This window comes from Cotesia glomerata, linkage group LG4 (genome assembly GCF_020080835.1).
Source record: "Cotesia glomerata isolate CgM1 linkage group LG4, MPM_Cglom_v2.3, whole genome shotgun sequence".
NCBI classification, from domain to species: domain Eukaryota; kingdom Metazoa; phylum Arthropoda; class Insecta; order Hymenoptera; family Braconidae; genus Cotesia; species Cotesia glomerata.
The window spans coordinates 18117202-18131139 of record NC_058161.1 but is presented as its reverse complement, the minus strand read 5'-3'; the positions used below and the strand labels follow the sequence as shown (position 1 = coordinate 18131139).

Genomic DNA, 13938 nt, shown 5'->3' with positions numbered 1-13938 from the left:
GTGATTGGTTGAAAATATTTATTCTCATTCTGATTGGTTAAAAAGGAATATAATATACATAAACGACACATAAATATATTATGAAAATAAATATGAGGCGCGCGCTTGCGCGCGCAAATTAAATTCTAGTCTCCTTATACACGGGCTTTTATGGCGGACAAACTTTAGTCGAGACTTTAATTATTTTTTTCAATATTAACCTCCCAACTTTAACGAATGAAAAACTATACACAAGAAACTTGGATTATTGTAAAATATAAAAAAAATTTAATAATAATACATTACCGATATAATTTTAGAAATATTTAAAGTTTAATTTAAAGTTTTTGACTCGTTTATCGTCAGCTATTTATTCGAATAAAAATTTGGCAACGTCGCGTCAAAAGCTGAGAAAAAAGAAAAGGATAGAAATATAGTTACAGAGAGAGAAATATTTAACTCACACACTCATCCACGTCTCTATAATTGGTATAATCAAACGCGCTGTTGCCAAATCTGTTTATTTAATCCGGCAATTAATAAATACGAAAGTCATTTTATTACTTTATTTTATTAAACAAGTAAAAATCATCAATTATTAAATTGTTCAAATTATTTTAAATTAAATCAGAGAATTTTGACGAATATTGGGAAGACTGAAAGTAAAAAAAAGTTTTAACATTATTATGACTTAAAAATTGTGCTCAAACTTCCTTGAGGGGATTCGAGCAAATCTAATATGAAAAATAATTTCCAACTGAGCTTTGAAATTAAGTATACGTATAAATAAATACGTCATTTATCTAATCCAAAAATTTAAAAAGGATTCACCGTTTAGTTACTTAGATATTAAATTTCAAAAATCACATTTTTTATCTCCTTATACACGGGCTTTTGTGGCGGACAAACTTTAGTCGAGACTTTAATTATTTTTTTCAATACCCTCACGGTTTTGGAAATACCGTAAAGATTCGGTATTTATACGATATAAATGCTGTATTTTTACCGTAATACTTCAGTTATTTTAGCCAGTTTTTTTGTCGAATTATTACGAAAAAACTACGAAATAAATTCAGAAAATTTACGGCAATACAATAGAAAAATTACGGTATATTAACAGCATTTAAACCGTAAATGTACCGCATATTTACTGTATATCTGCGGTACTATTGCAGCAAAAAACCGGAAGAGAAGATCCCTACTTTCTATTACCAGCAAAATACCAAAAATATGCTGCTTTACTACTATTTTTCGATAGCTTAAAATTTTTTTTATAACATTATAAATTATCATGAATAATTTTTAAGAGGTTGATAAATTAATTTCTCTGATTTTATTATTATTATCATTTTTTTTAGTCCAGACCGGGATCCGAACCCGGGTCATCTAGTTACGCGCCGAAGGCTCTAGCAATTGAGCTATCAGAGACACTATCCGTATCTATTTACTCAGTCACCTAATAAAGACTCACCGAGTAATGAACACAACCGTCCATCTTACCGTAGAACGCATTATATCTTTAATTATATCAGTATAAACGCGGTTAAATTGCAGTATATCTTTGGTATTTTTACTGTAGAAATACCATTTTATTATTGTAAAATTATAGTAATATTATAGTTAATACATAAATTTTTTACGGTAAAAGTTCTAGAGTTTTACGGTAATTTTATCGTATTATTTCTAAAATTTGCAGCAAAAGTACGGTAAAAATGCTGTATAACTATAGTAAAAAAACTGGCCGAAATAACCACAAAAATACCGTATTATTTCACAATTATAACGGTAAATTTATGGTAAACGCATTAATACCGAAAATTTACGGTATTTCAAAAACCGCGAGGGTAGTAACCTCCCAACTTTAACGAATAAAAAACTATACACAAGAAACTTGGATTATTGTAAAACATAAAAAAAATTTAATAATAATACATTACCGATTTAATTTTTGAAATATTTAAAGTTTAATTTAATGTTTTTGACTCGTTTATCGTCAGCTATTTATTCGAATAAAGATTTGGCAACGTCGCGTCAACAGCTAAGAAAAAAGAAAAGGATAGAAATATAGTTACAGAGAAAGAAATATTTAACTCACACATTCATCTACGTCTATGTAATGGGTAAAATCAATCGCGCTGTTGCCAAATCTGTTTATTTAATCCAGCAATTAATAAATACGAAAGTCATTTTATTAAATAATTAAAAATCATCAATTATTAAATTGTTTAAATTGTTTTAAATTAAAATAAAGAATTATTTCAAATTGAAATAAAGAATTATTTTTAAAATCGTGGAAAAACTACCGATACATTTTGTCGCAAGTAAATAAAAGTTTATTAAAAGATTAATATAGCTTTTTATCTCCGGTGTTTTTACTCCTAATTTTTCAGTATTATTATTTAGCATTAATATGACTTATGAAATGCGCAATTGAAAAAAAAATTTTTTTACCCTTATTTTTTTGCCGTGTAATTTGGATTGACGTCAACTTGGCACTCAGATCAATTTGCTACTAACAAATTCTAGGAATCATTTTCAGTTAAATTTATTTCTTCTAGATGACACTATTGATCGACTTGACCTGAAGTAGCGATGCTTCTTGTGTAAAACCTCAACAACTTTTTGCACAGTCTACGGATAAATTTTACCGACACTACTTACCAAACGTAAACAACAGATATATCAAAAATATTTTAACTTTTTAAAATTAATCTCTTTAGTTAATTTTCAATAAAAAAATATCGTTAAGTATTTAAATATAAAATTTTCCAGGTACCAAAATTAATTAATTTTAAATTATTGTTGTAAAAATCTAATTTTTATAATTTTTCAGAGGAACTGAGATAAAGTGCAGCTGATTCGCTGTTTTAAAAAATTTTTAAATTTTATTTTTTTTTTTTTAAATGGCACCACCGACTCATCTTATATCTTGCAGTATTATTGGTAAGAATAATATGAATTTTTTTTTTTAATTTGAAATTATAGCAATTCATAATTGTATTTTGTATTAACAATAAATAATTAATCATGAAATTATTATCAAAAAAAATAAAAAAAAAAAAAAAAATTACGCGCTAATTTTTTAAAAATGTTTTTTTTTTTATGGAATTATTGGGAAAATGGAAAAAACTGTCAGATATTTACTAGTTTGAATATTTTTATAATTAATTATGATAAAAAATATACTTACAAAAATTTACATTTGAAATTTTTTATTTGAAATTTTTACATGTGGAATTTTTTTGCTGAATTTTTAAAAATTGTATTAAAAATTTTTTTTTAATTCCTATGAGTAAAATTTTTTTCTTTTAAAATTATGTTATAAATTTTTGTTTAAAAAAAAAACTACAAAAATTATAAGATATTTTTTTAATTTATCATTAATAATAATTATAAAATTAATTATTTACCAGAAAAAGATCTAAACGGCGACACTTTATGGACATGGGCATATCCTTCGGTAACAGATGATCAGAAGACAATTATAACCCGCAAGTACAATTTTCAGTCAGAGCACTGTAGTACTCAGTCATTTGTGTTTTCGCATTACAATAATGAATGGTTTTATATAAATTCCAGCGAAGTTTTCGATACTGACAAATTACCACGAGTAAGTACAACAATTATTAATGAATCCTTGATTAGAATTATAAAATTTTAAGTTATTAATTAATTATTTTAAAAAAATTTATTAACTATTTTTAAAGATAATTTTAAATATAATTTGTATACATCTTTAAATAAAAAAAATTAAATTTATTAATTGATCAAACTTAAATATGATAGGGTATAAATTATTTAATTTTTATCCAACTTGATTAATTTTTATGCAGAGTTTATTTTTATTTTGCGGTAATTTATTTTATTTAATTTCACTTTCTGTAATAAAATAAAATTAATTCTTAATTTTTTGAAATACAAATTAATTAATTATTAAACAGATAATAATTAACAATATACATATTTTTAATTAAAAAAAATATTAAATTTTTTTTTATAATTTTTTGTTATAAACAGGTAAAACAATTTGCATTAATACTTTTCACAAAAGATTATAACCCGCAAAAATATGAAGTACTTTGTCGCGTATTAAGTAAAATGTACTGCAAAACTGGGAATCCCGTAGAAATACTTAAACTATATTTGTCTGTATTCACCAACGGATCATGCACAACCGAAGAAAATGGTATCTACAATTCCGATGATTACAATCTTTCGCATCTTAATTCAGATACAAATATCCGTGATTTGATAAAAACATTTGAACTAGAAACAATATTAATTTACAACGCGTTGTTGTTAAAAAAGCGCATTGTTGTCTACCATCACAGCTTGGAACAATTGTTCAAGTGGATCAGGACATTTCCCGCGCTTATGAAGCATCGGGATGTTACGGACAATTTGATACCGTGGATCGATTTAAATGCAGATGAAATTCAGGATTTGAAGGTATTTAACTTTAGTTAGTAAAAATACAAGTCCGTATTGCTGTAGGGATTTTACTTCAGCTAAAAATTTACTTGGAAAAAATAATACTGTTAAATCATTAAGGAGGTTCGAGCGTAACTTATGAGTCAAAATAATTTTGCTGCAATAGTACCGCAGATATACAGTAAATATGCGGTACATTTACGGTTTAAATGCTGTTAATATACCGTAATTTTTCTATTGTATTGCCGTAAATATTCTAAATTTATTTTGTAGTTTTTTCGTAATAATTCGACAAAAAAACTGGCTAAAATAACTGAAGTATTACGGTAAAAATACAGCATTTATATCGTATAAATACCGAATCTTTACGGTATTTCCAAAACCGTGAGGGTATTGAAAAAAATAATTAAAGTCTCGACTAAAGTTTGTCCGCCACAAAAGCCCGTGTATAAGGAGATAAAAAATGTGATTTTTGAAATTTAATATCTAAGTAACTAAACGGTGAATCCTTTTTAAATTTTTGGATTAGATAAATGACGTATTTATTTATACGTATACTTAATTTCGAAGCTCAGTTGGAAATTATTTTTCACATTAGATTTGCTCGAATCCCCTCAAGGAAGTTTGAGCACAATTTTTAAGTCATAATAATGTTTAAATTTTTTTTTACTTTCAGTCTTCCCAGTATTCGTCAAAATTCTCTGATTTAATTTAAAATAATTTGAACAATTTAATAATTGATGATTTTTACTTGTTTAATAAAATAAAGTAATAAAATGACTTTCGTATTTATTAATTGCCGGATTAAATAAACAGATTTGGCAACAGCGCGTTTGATTATACCCATTACAGAGACGTGGATGAGTGTGTGAGTTAAATATTTCTCTCTCTGTAACTATATTTCTATCCTTTTCTTTTTTCTCAGCTGTTGACGCGACGTTGCCATATCTTTATTCGAATAAATAGCTGACGATAAACGAGTCAAAAACATTAAATTAAACTTTAAATATTTCAAAAATTACATCGGTAATGTATTATTATTAAATTTTTTTTATATTTTACAATAATCCAAGTTTCTTGTGTATAGTTTTTTATTCGTTAAAGTTGGGAGGTTAATATTGAAAAAAATAATTAAAGTCTCGACTAAAGTTTGTCCGCGATAAGAGCCCGTGTTTAAGGAGATAAAAAATGTGATTTTTGAAATTTAATATCTAAGTAACTAAACGGTGAATCTTTTTAAAATTTTTGGATTAGGTAAATGACGTATTTATTTATACGTATTCTTAATTTCAAAGCTCAAAGTTGGAAATTATTTTTTACATTGGATTCACTCAAACCTCCTTAAAATTGACCATTTTTTTAATTTTTCTAACTAACAAATTTATTCCAAGAAAATATTGTCTAAAAATTAAATTTAAAATTTTTTAAAATTTCTACATGTCAATTTTTTTAGCCAAAATTTATTTATTAAAAAAATTATTAAATATTTGCTAAATCAATTTTAATTTTTTAATTTTTTTTCATTTACTAAATTAGAGTTAAAAAACAATTTTTAAAAATTGCACTTATAGTTTTTGAAGTTTTTTACAAAAAAAAAAATTCTAAAAATTTTTAGATGTTGGTTCACTTAATTTTCACAGGAAAAATACTATATTTCCAGAGTGTGCTAATAAAAATAACGCTTTTTCAGAGCAACGCATACTACATTGCCGGCTGTCGCGACAGTGCAGTAGCGCTGAAACCAGAACTTTATGATTTACTGGTAAATATACCAGCCCGTGAAATAACGATAGCGCCACATGCTAAAGAAAGCTTTATTATGACAAAAACTCATAAAGAAATAGCGTTGTTTATGATTCAGCTCTGCGAAAAAACTACCAGTGAATTGCAGATAACAAATGAAATAGCGGACAAAACTCAGGATTTGTTGAACCAATTAAAGAATATCGCCACTGTCGATGACAGTGGCAAGAAAATATTAACCGTGCAAACTATTCGCAACCGCAGTTTTCCAATTGCTGTTGAGAATTTTCTTGTCAACTTGGCGACTGCTGAACAATTTTTCAACAATTCGCTGTAGTAAATTAATAAAAAAGATTGTAAATTTTATTTATTGTTGCACATATTTGATATATGATTTTTAATAAATGTTTAAGTACAAAGAATTAAAAATTTTTTATTTCTTAAGGAGATCCAAGTACCCTCCTAGTGTAAAGAATGTCTATAAAAAAATAATGCGTACACGGAGAGAAAAATATGGAAATCATTCCTATAATTTTAATGAAATGTTTTCCTATACCACTTTGGGAGCGATTACTTAAATTATGGGAAATGTACCCATAACTTTTGGGAAATGTTACTATAATTATGGGAACGGTTCCTATAATTATAGGAACGATACCTACAATTATAACTGTAATATCAGCATGATTCCCATAATATATAGGAATGGTTCCCATAATATATAGGAATAGTTTCTATAATATTATAGGAACCATTTCCATAATATTATAGTGATGATGCCTAATGATATTGAGATATTTATCATTAAAAATCAAGTTATTTGTGACTTCGATGACCACTTTGAAGCATTTGAAATTATTAGTAATTTCGATAATTTTACTTGCTTCCCAATAACATCATTTGAAATATGTAAAATAAGTAATATTGTTCATATAAATAATAAAATTTACATACCCAAAAGGTGGATTCAATAAATATTCAACGTATGTATTGTAAATAAATAATTTGTTTTAAAAAAAATTAGGAAAACGGTTGACCCTGAAGGCCATCCCTGCAACTTCCCGCTAATTCCATACTTAGGCGCTTAAAATTGCACCAATGATGTTTTTGAGCTCTTCGAGCTTAAAAATACAATTTATGGGTTATTTTGAGCTGTCCGAGCTCAAAGAGATTGCTTTCCTATGCTTTTGAGCTCTTCGAGCTCAAAAGTCTGATAGAGATTTGATAAGACACTATTTTTTGAATTTTTAAACCGCAATAACTTTTGAATGAATAAACCGATTTTCACGCGGTTGGCAGCATTCGACGCAGTTTTTCAAGCCTCACAAAGAATCTAAAATTTTGAATTGATCGCGCTAGGAATTTCGGAGTTATTCCGAATAAACACTTTTTTCGGTTTTCTTTCGTTCACGATATCTCTCGAACGAATCAACCGATTTTGACCGGACTGGTGGCGATCGACGTGGTTTTTCGAGGGTAAGAGCTGATTAGTTTTTAGAATTGAACCATAAAGCCGTTTAAAAGTTATTCCAAAAAAACCACATTTGAAAAAATTTTTTTTTCAGTTTTTTGAAGATTTCTCAAAATCTATCGATCTGAATCGGTCCAAATAGTTTTCAAAATCTAAGTTTGGTCAAGCTCTTTTGAATGGCACCAACCACAATGAAATCGGTCAAGCCGTTCAAAAGTTATAAGCGGTTCACATACTTTCACACACACACACACACACACACACACACACACACACACACACACACAGACACACATACATACAGACACCGTGACAACCTCACGGGGATAGTCAGGGAAGCTTCCTGTGACCTTCAAACGTCGAGATCTGATGAAAACTCGATTTTTGCAAAACGGGGTGAAAACAATAACTTCCCGATTTTTGAAAATCTTCGATTTTCTTAGCGGGAAGTTAAAAATTCGGAAAACGGTTGACACTGAAGGCCATCTCTGCAACTTCTCGCTAATTCCATACTTAGGCGCTTAAAATTGCACCAATGACGTTTTTGAGCTCTTCGAGCTCAAAAATACAATTTATGGGTTATTTTGAGCTCTCCAAGCTCAAAGAGATTGCTTTCCTATGCTTTAAAGCTCTTCGAGCTCAAAAGTCTGATAGGGATTTGATGACACTATTTTTTAAAATTTTTAAACCACAATAACTTTTGAATGAATAAACCGATTTTCACGCGGTTGGCAGCATTCGACGAAGTTTTTCAAGCCTCACAAAGAATCTGAAATTTTGAATTGATCGCGCTGAAAATTTCGGAGTTATTCCGAAAAAACACTTTTTTCGGTTTTCTTTCGTTCACGATATCTCTCGAACGAATCAACCGATTTTGACCGGTGGCGATCGACGTGGTTTTTTGAGGTTAAGAGCTAATTAGTTTTTGGAATTAAACCATCAATCCGTTTAAAAGTTATTCCAAAAAAACCACATTAGAAAAAAATTTTTTTTTCAGTTTTTTGAAGATTTCTCAAAATCTATTGATCTGAATCGGTCCAAATAGTTTTCAAAATCTTAGTTTGGTCAAGCCCTTTCGAATGGCACCAACCGCGATGAAATCGGTCAAGCCGTTCAAAAGTTATAAGTGGTTCACATACTTTCATACACACACACACACACATATCCATTTGGGCTGACGCACTAGAGGTGAAAGATTCATGGAGAAAAGCTGGACCAATATATCGTATGAGTGCCCTACGAGTTGCAAGCGCCTTTCGAACAATATCAGAGGAAGCAGTGTGTGTCATTTCCGGAACTTTGCCGCTCAGAGTCCTAGCTAAGGAAAGACGGAACCTTTACCAACGAAAGAGGAAAACCACACAAAGTGCCGAGGAACTTAAAGCTGAAGAACGGCAGAACAGCATCGCACGATGGCAATCGCAGTGGGACGCCACGACAACAGGGAGATGGACACACCGTCTCATACCGAAGATCGACGTTTGGCTAAACCGAAGTAATGGCGAGGTCAATTACTATCTGACGCAGTTGTTGTCAGGACATGGATGTTTCCGGACGTATCTTTACCGCTTCAAGCATGATGATTCACCGGAGTGCCCGTCCTGCCCAGGAATGAATGAAGACGCGGAGCACGTTTTCTTTGAGTGCCCACGATTTTACCCACAGCGAGATGAGCTGGAGATGATCCTAAAGAAGAAAATCCAACCAGAGACAATAGTAGAAGCAATGTTGTCATCAAGAGCCTCCTGGAACGCCATCAGCACATTTGCAACAGAAGTCCTTATAGACTTGCGTTCCATCGAAAGAAGAAGAGCAAATGACAACAACTAGAAGAAAGGTAAAATAACACCTTAGCTACCAGAAGAAAGAGCAGTAGCTAGATCCTCCCCTCACGAAGTAATGCCTAACGGCGGTTTCCATGAGGGATTAGGGAAAAGAGGAAAAGGGGTTTAGGGTTTAGTGGGTAGGGGCGCTAGCGTCGAATTTTGGTATGACACTGCGTCGAGTCGCTACATATCCAGGCCAAACAGCTATGCCTAGAATCCGTAAAAAGGATTCCCCCCCCCCCTTAAAACAAAAAAAAAACAAAAAAAAAACACATACACACACACACACACACGCACACACATACATACAGACACCGTGACAACCTCGCGGGGATAGTCAGGGAAGCTTCCTGTGACCTTCAACCGTCGAGATCTGATGAAAACTCGGTTTTTGCAAAACGGGGTGAAAACAATAACTTCCCGATTTTTTTAAATCTTCGATTTTCGTAGCGGGAAGTTAAATATAGCACTCTGAATTACCGGTATACACTTGACAACACCGCAAGAGTTCCCTAACCTTAAAATTTATTTATGTTTACTGTCTAACTAAAATGACTAAGATCTTCTAGCATTTAAAAAACCGCGGTTACTTATGCTTTGGGTAACTGCGCAAGCGGTGTTGCCAAGTCAAATACAACACTTCAAAGAAAGGAAGTTTCGAGTGATTTTTCATAAAAAATATATAATATCTTCGTAATACGTTCGGAAAGCTACTTTTTTATTGTTTTAATCGAAAGCTTATTATTTTTTCAATCAAATTCAATGAAAATAAATTTTTTTTAAAATCGTTAATTGCTTTAAATTCTTAACCAAATACACGGCTGGTGAAATCTCCATTTACCTACACGTAAAAATTACAATTTTCAAACTTAATTATTAAATTAAATATCCCGGAAACCTACTGTTTTTTAATTTTTTTATTAATTATTAGTCTATGAAGATTGAATTTACAAATTTTCAGGAAGTTTTAAAAATTTCACTACTTCGCGTGAATCTCCTTAAATAAAAAACCAATTAATTTTTTATTGCAATAACTAAACTGATCTACTTTAATAAAAAAAATCATGATCCGTCATAAATTTTTTCTTGAGATGTTTACATTAAATATTCATATGTATTTAACAGCTCATTACTCAACCCTTCTCGTTGTTTGAATGAACAAACAATAAATAAACAAACCACTGCTTGTTCTTGGAATAAATTGCACATTAATTGAATACTTTACGAGCGATATCATTTTTTTAGAAAAAAAAAAAAAAATTTCATACCATGGAATCTCGCATATTTATTCAATAAAAAAATTAGGGGATACAAATTTTATTATGCAACATATTTTTGTATAAATAGATTCATATTTTATATTAATACATTTTTATTACAATCATTAACACATTAAAATAATAATACTTAATTTTATTAATTAAATTTAATGTTAATTATTTTTAAGGATATATTATATACATTTTGTGAACATTGATCTTAGTGACTAGATAAGTAATACATTAATTGTTACATTTGTTCACTGAAAAATTTATTTTGGTGGAATGTTGAAATATATTTTGATTTTTTCAAAAATAATCCATTCGAAGAAAATATTATTAATTGAGGTTTAATTACTTTAATTAATTAAGCCATAGTATTTTTTATTATATAGGAAGGTTTGATCATTACTAATGAGTTAAAATAGTGTTTGAATTTTTCGTTATTTTCAATTTTTGTAATACTCATTAAAATTCATTGTTTTAATTTATAATAATCGATCATTTTTATTTACATTTGATAAAATGAAGTAATAAAATGACTTCGCTATTTTTGACTCGTACGGTTAAATAAAAAAATTTGACAACCGCAAATTGTTGTGCTTCCATAGTCGGTATAAGTACAAATTATATAGAATAAAAAATTTAATTTAATAAATCATTATTGTTAATAAATAATTCAAACTAGCAATCTTGCAGTCACGACTAAAATAAAATTTTGCTTTATTAAATAATGATTTTTGTTAAATTGCATTGTACATTCTTAACTATTGACGTTTTTAAAGATATAAGCTCATTCCGTTGTTACACTCATCAAGAGCTTTTATTTGAGTACCCACATGCATTTTTGTAATATTTTTCATATATACATATATATAATATATATATATGAAAAATTGATTTGGGTACTTAAATGAAAGGTCTTGATGAGTGTAATATCGGGGTGAACTTATATTTTTAAAAATGTCAATAGTTCTCAAAATACAAGGTCATTTCTCAATTATTAACATTTTTAAAGATATAAACTCATCTCGATGTTACTCTCATCAAGAGCTTTCATTTGAGTACCTACATGCATTTTGATATATTTTTCATATATTAATATATATAGATATATATAATATATATAAATATATGAAAAATTGATGTGGGTACTCAAATGAAAGGTCTCGATGAGTGTAACATCGGGATGAGCTTATATCTTTAAAAATGGCAATAGTTCTCAAGATATAAGGTCATTTCTTAATTATGTATCTGGAGATAGAGAATTTCCGAATGCAACCTAAATACTTATCATAATCAATTGACTATCGATGAGAATGATATGAAACCTTAAAAAGGCACACATTCAAGTAAAGACCTTTGCAATGACACTAAATTTAACTAAAAAACCCGATTTTATCATACGACTATCCTGGACACAAAATTTTTCTTATTCTTATAATAATGTAGATTATTGTATGTATTTATTAAAGAACTAAAACTGTTCTTTTTAAAAAACATCAATTTTGAAATTAAGGATAGAAAATTAATTTCATATCTTTTCTCTCTTTGTAACAAAGTTTCTATCTCTTTATTTTTTCCCAGCTGTTCTTCTGACAATGCCGAATCTTAGGTAATGTGAATCGCAATCGATAAACAAGATAAAAAATTAAAATTTAACTTTAATTATTTAGATAATTACATCGATAACTTAATATTGTTTGAATGTTATCATGTTTTAAATTTATTAAAGTTTATTGCATATAGTTTTTTATTCTGTAAAGATTGGGAGGTTAGTATAGAAAAAAATAAAAAAAGACGTGACGAAAGCATGTCAGCCATAAGAGCCCGTTGATAAGATTTTTAAAATAGTCATTTTTAGAAAGTTTTTTTCTAATAAACTAAATGATAGATCATTTTCAAATTTTGACATTCAATAAAGTACTCATTCACATGCATACCAACTTACAAAGCTTTTTACATTGTAATTTTCCATGTGTCTCTTTTATTTTTTAGTGTCTCAATACTTTTTCTTCCGATCATTCCATTTCAACCCCTTGGAATCAGTTTGAACATTCCACTCTATTCAATTACTGCTTATTAGATTTACGCAGATAATTAAAAGCAAATTGAACGTTAGCTACTGAGGGTAGAAAAGTATAAAAGTAAAAAAAAAACATTTCTCAAATTTAACAATAAAAACAATACTAATTTTTTTTTTTTTTTTTTTATCAAACCTTCCACTCGTGAAATATCAATAAAAAAATTCTAACGAAAGGATTATCTCATAACAGTTAAAAATTGAAATAAGTTTGGATTTTTTCTATTGTTGTCATGGCAGTTAAAAAAAAAATATCTCACTAGAGAGCACTTGCTATTCGCGTATCAGCGTTGCAAGTTTTTTCGCAGTTTTAAAACCTATTTTTCCTTTCTCTTTTTTTTTTAATAACAATAACGATTAATACACACATATATACATTTAAAGACGCACTGATGAAAAAATGACTAGATTCAAGAAAAAGTTTTTTTTCAAAATGTCATTTTTGATTTAAGTAATTCAATTCTCTTAACTTAAGAAATTGATTTTCGAAACAAGAAACTTGATTATTTTATACATACAATTGTGTTATATATACAATTTGGCCTAAGAATTTCTTTTTTTTTGGATTAAGACGGTAACATTGGTTCAAGATATTACCGACATGTTTAAAGTATGGCGCGACTCTTGAATTAAGATATTATTTTACTTGTTTTAAGGAAATCCAAGTACCCACTTAGTGTAAAGAATGTCTATAAGAAAATAATACGTAGAAATACTTTTGTTATCTTAAAATTAATTTTTAAATTAATTAATGACATTTTGGAGGAAATTTCCGAAAAATTTACTCATTAAATAATTATTAACATTTGATTGACTAATAAAAAATACAGCACTCTGAATTACCGGTATACACTTGACAACACCGCAAGAGTTCCCTAACCTTCAAATTTATTTTTGTTTACTGTCTAACTAAAATGACCAAGATCTTGCATTTAAAAAACCGCGGTTACTTATGCTTTGGGTAACTGCGCTAGCGGTGTTGCCAAGTCAAATACAAGACTTTAAAGAACGGAAGTACCTTGTGATTTTTCATAAAAATATAAAATACCGTCGTAATACGTTCGGAAATCTACTTTTTATTGTTTTAATCGAAAGCTTATTATTTTTTCAATCAAATTCAATGAAAATAAATTTTTTTTAAAATCG

General features: G+C 28.8%; 1 protein-coding gene across 2 annotated transcripts; it reads left to right on the top strand.

The window, feature by feature from the left end:
• Positions 1-2517: 2517 nt before the first annotated feature.
• On the top strand, positions 2518-6537 carry LOC123262890 (putative DENN domain-containing protein 10 B). 2 transcript variants are annotated; one of them, XM_044725375.1, is made up of 6 exons: positions 2518-2751; positions 2813-2922; positions 3393-3474; positions 3559-3589; positions 3997-4428; positions 6101-6537. In XM_044725375.1, the coding sequence occupies exons 2-6, from the start codon at positions 2883-2885 to the stop codon at positions 6488-6490; spliced, it is 975 nt and encodes a 324-aa protein (XP_044581310.1). In that variant the 5' UTR covers positions 2518-2751; positions 2813-2882; the 3' UTR covers positions 6491-6537. The 2 variants fall into 2 exon arrangements, with proteins under 2 accessions (XP_044581310.1, XP_044581308.1); XM_044725373.1 differs by having other exon boundaries at positions 3393-3589.
• Positions 6538-13938: the final 7401 nt, after the last annotated feature.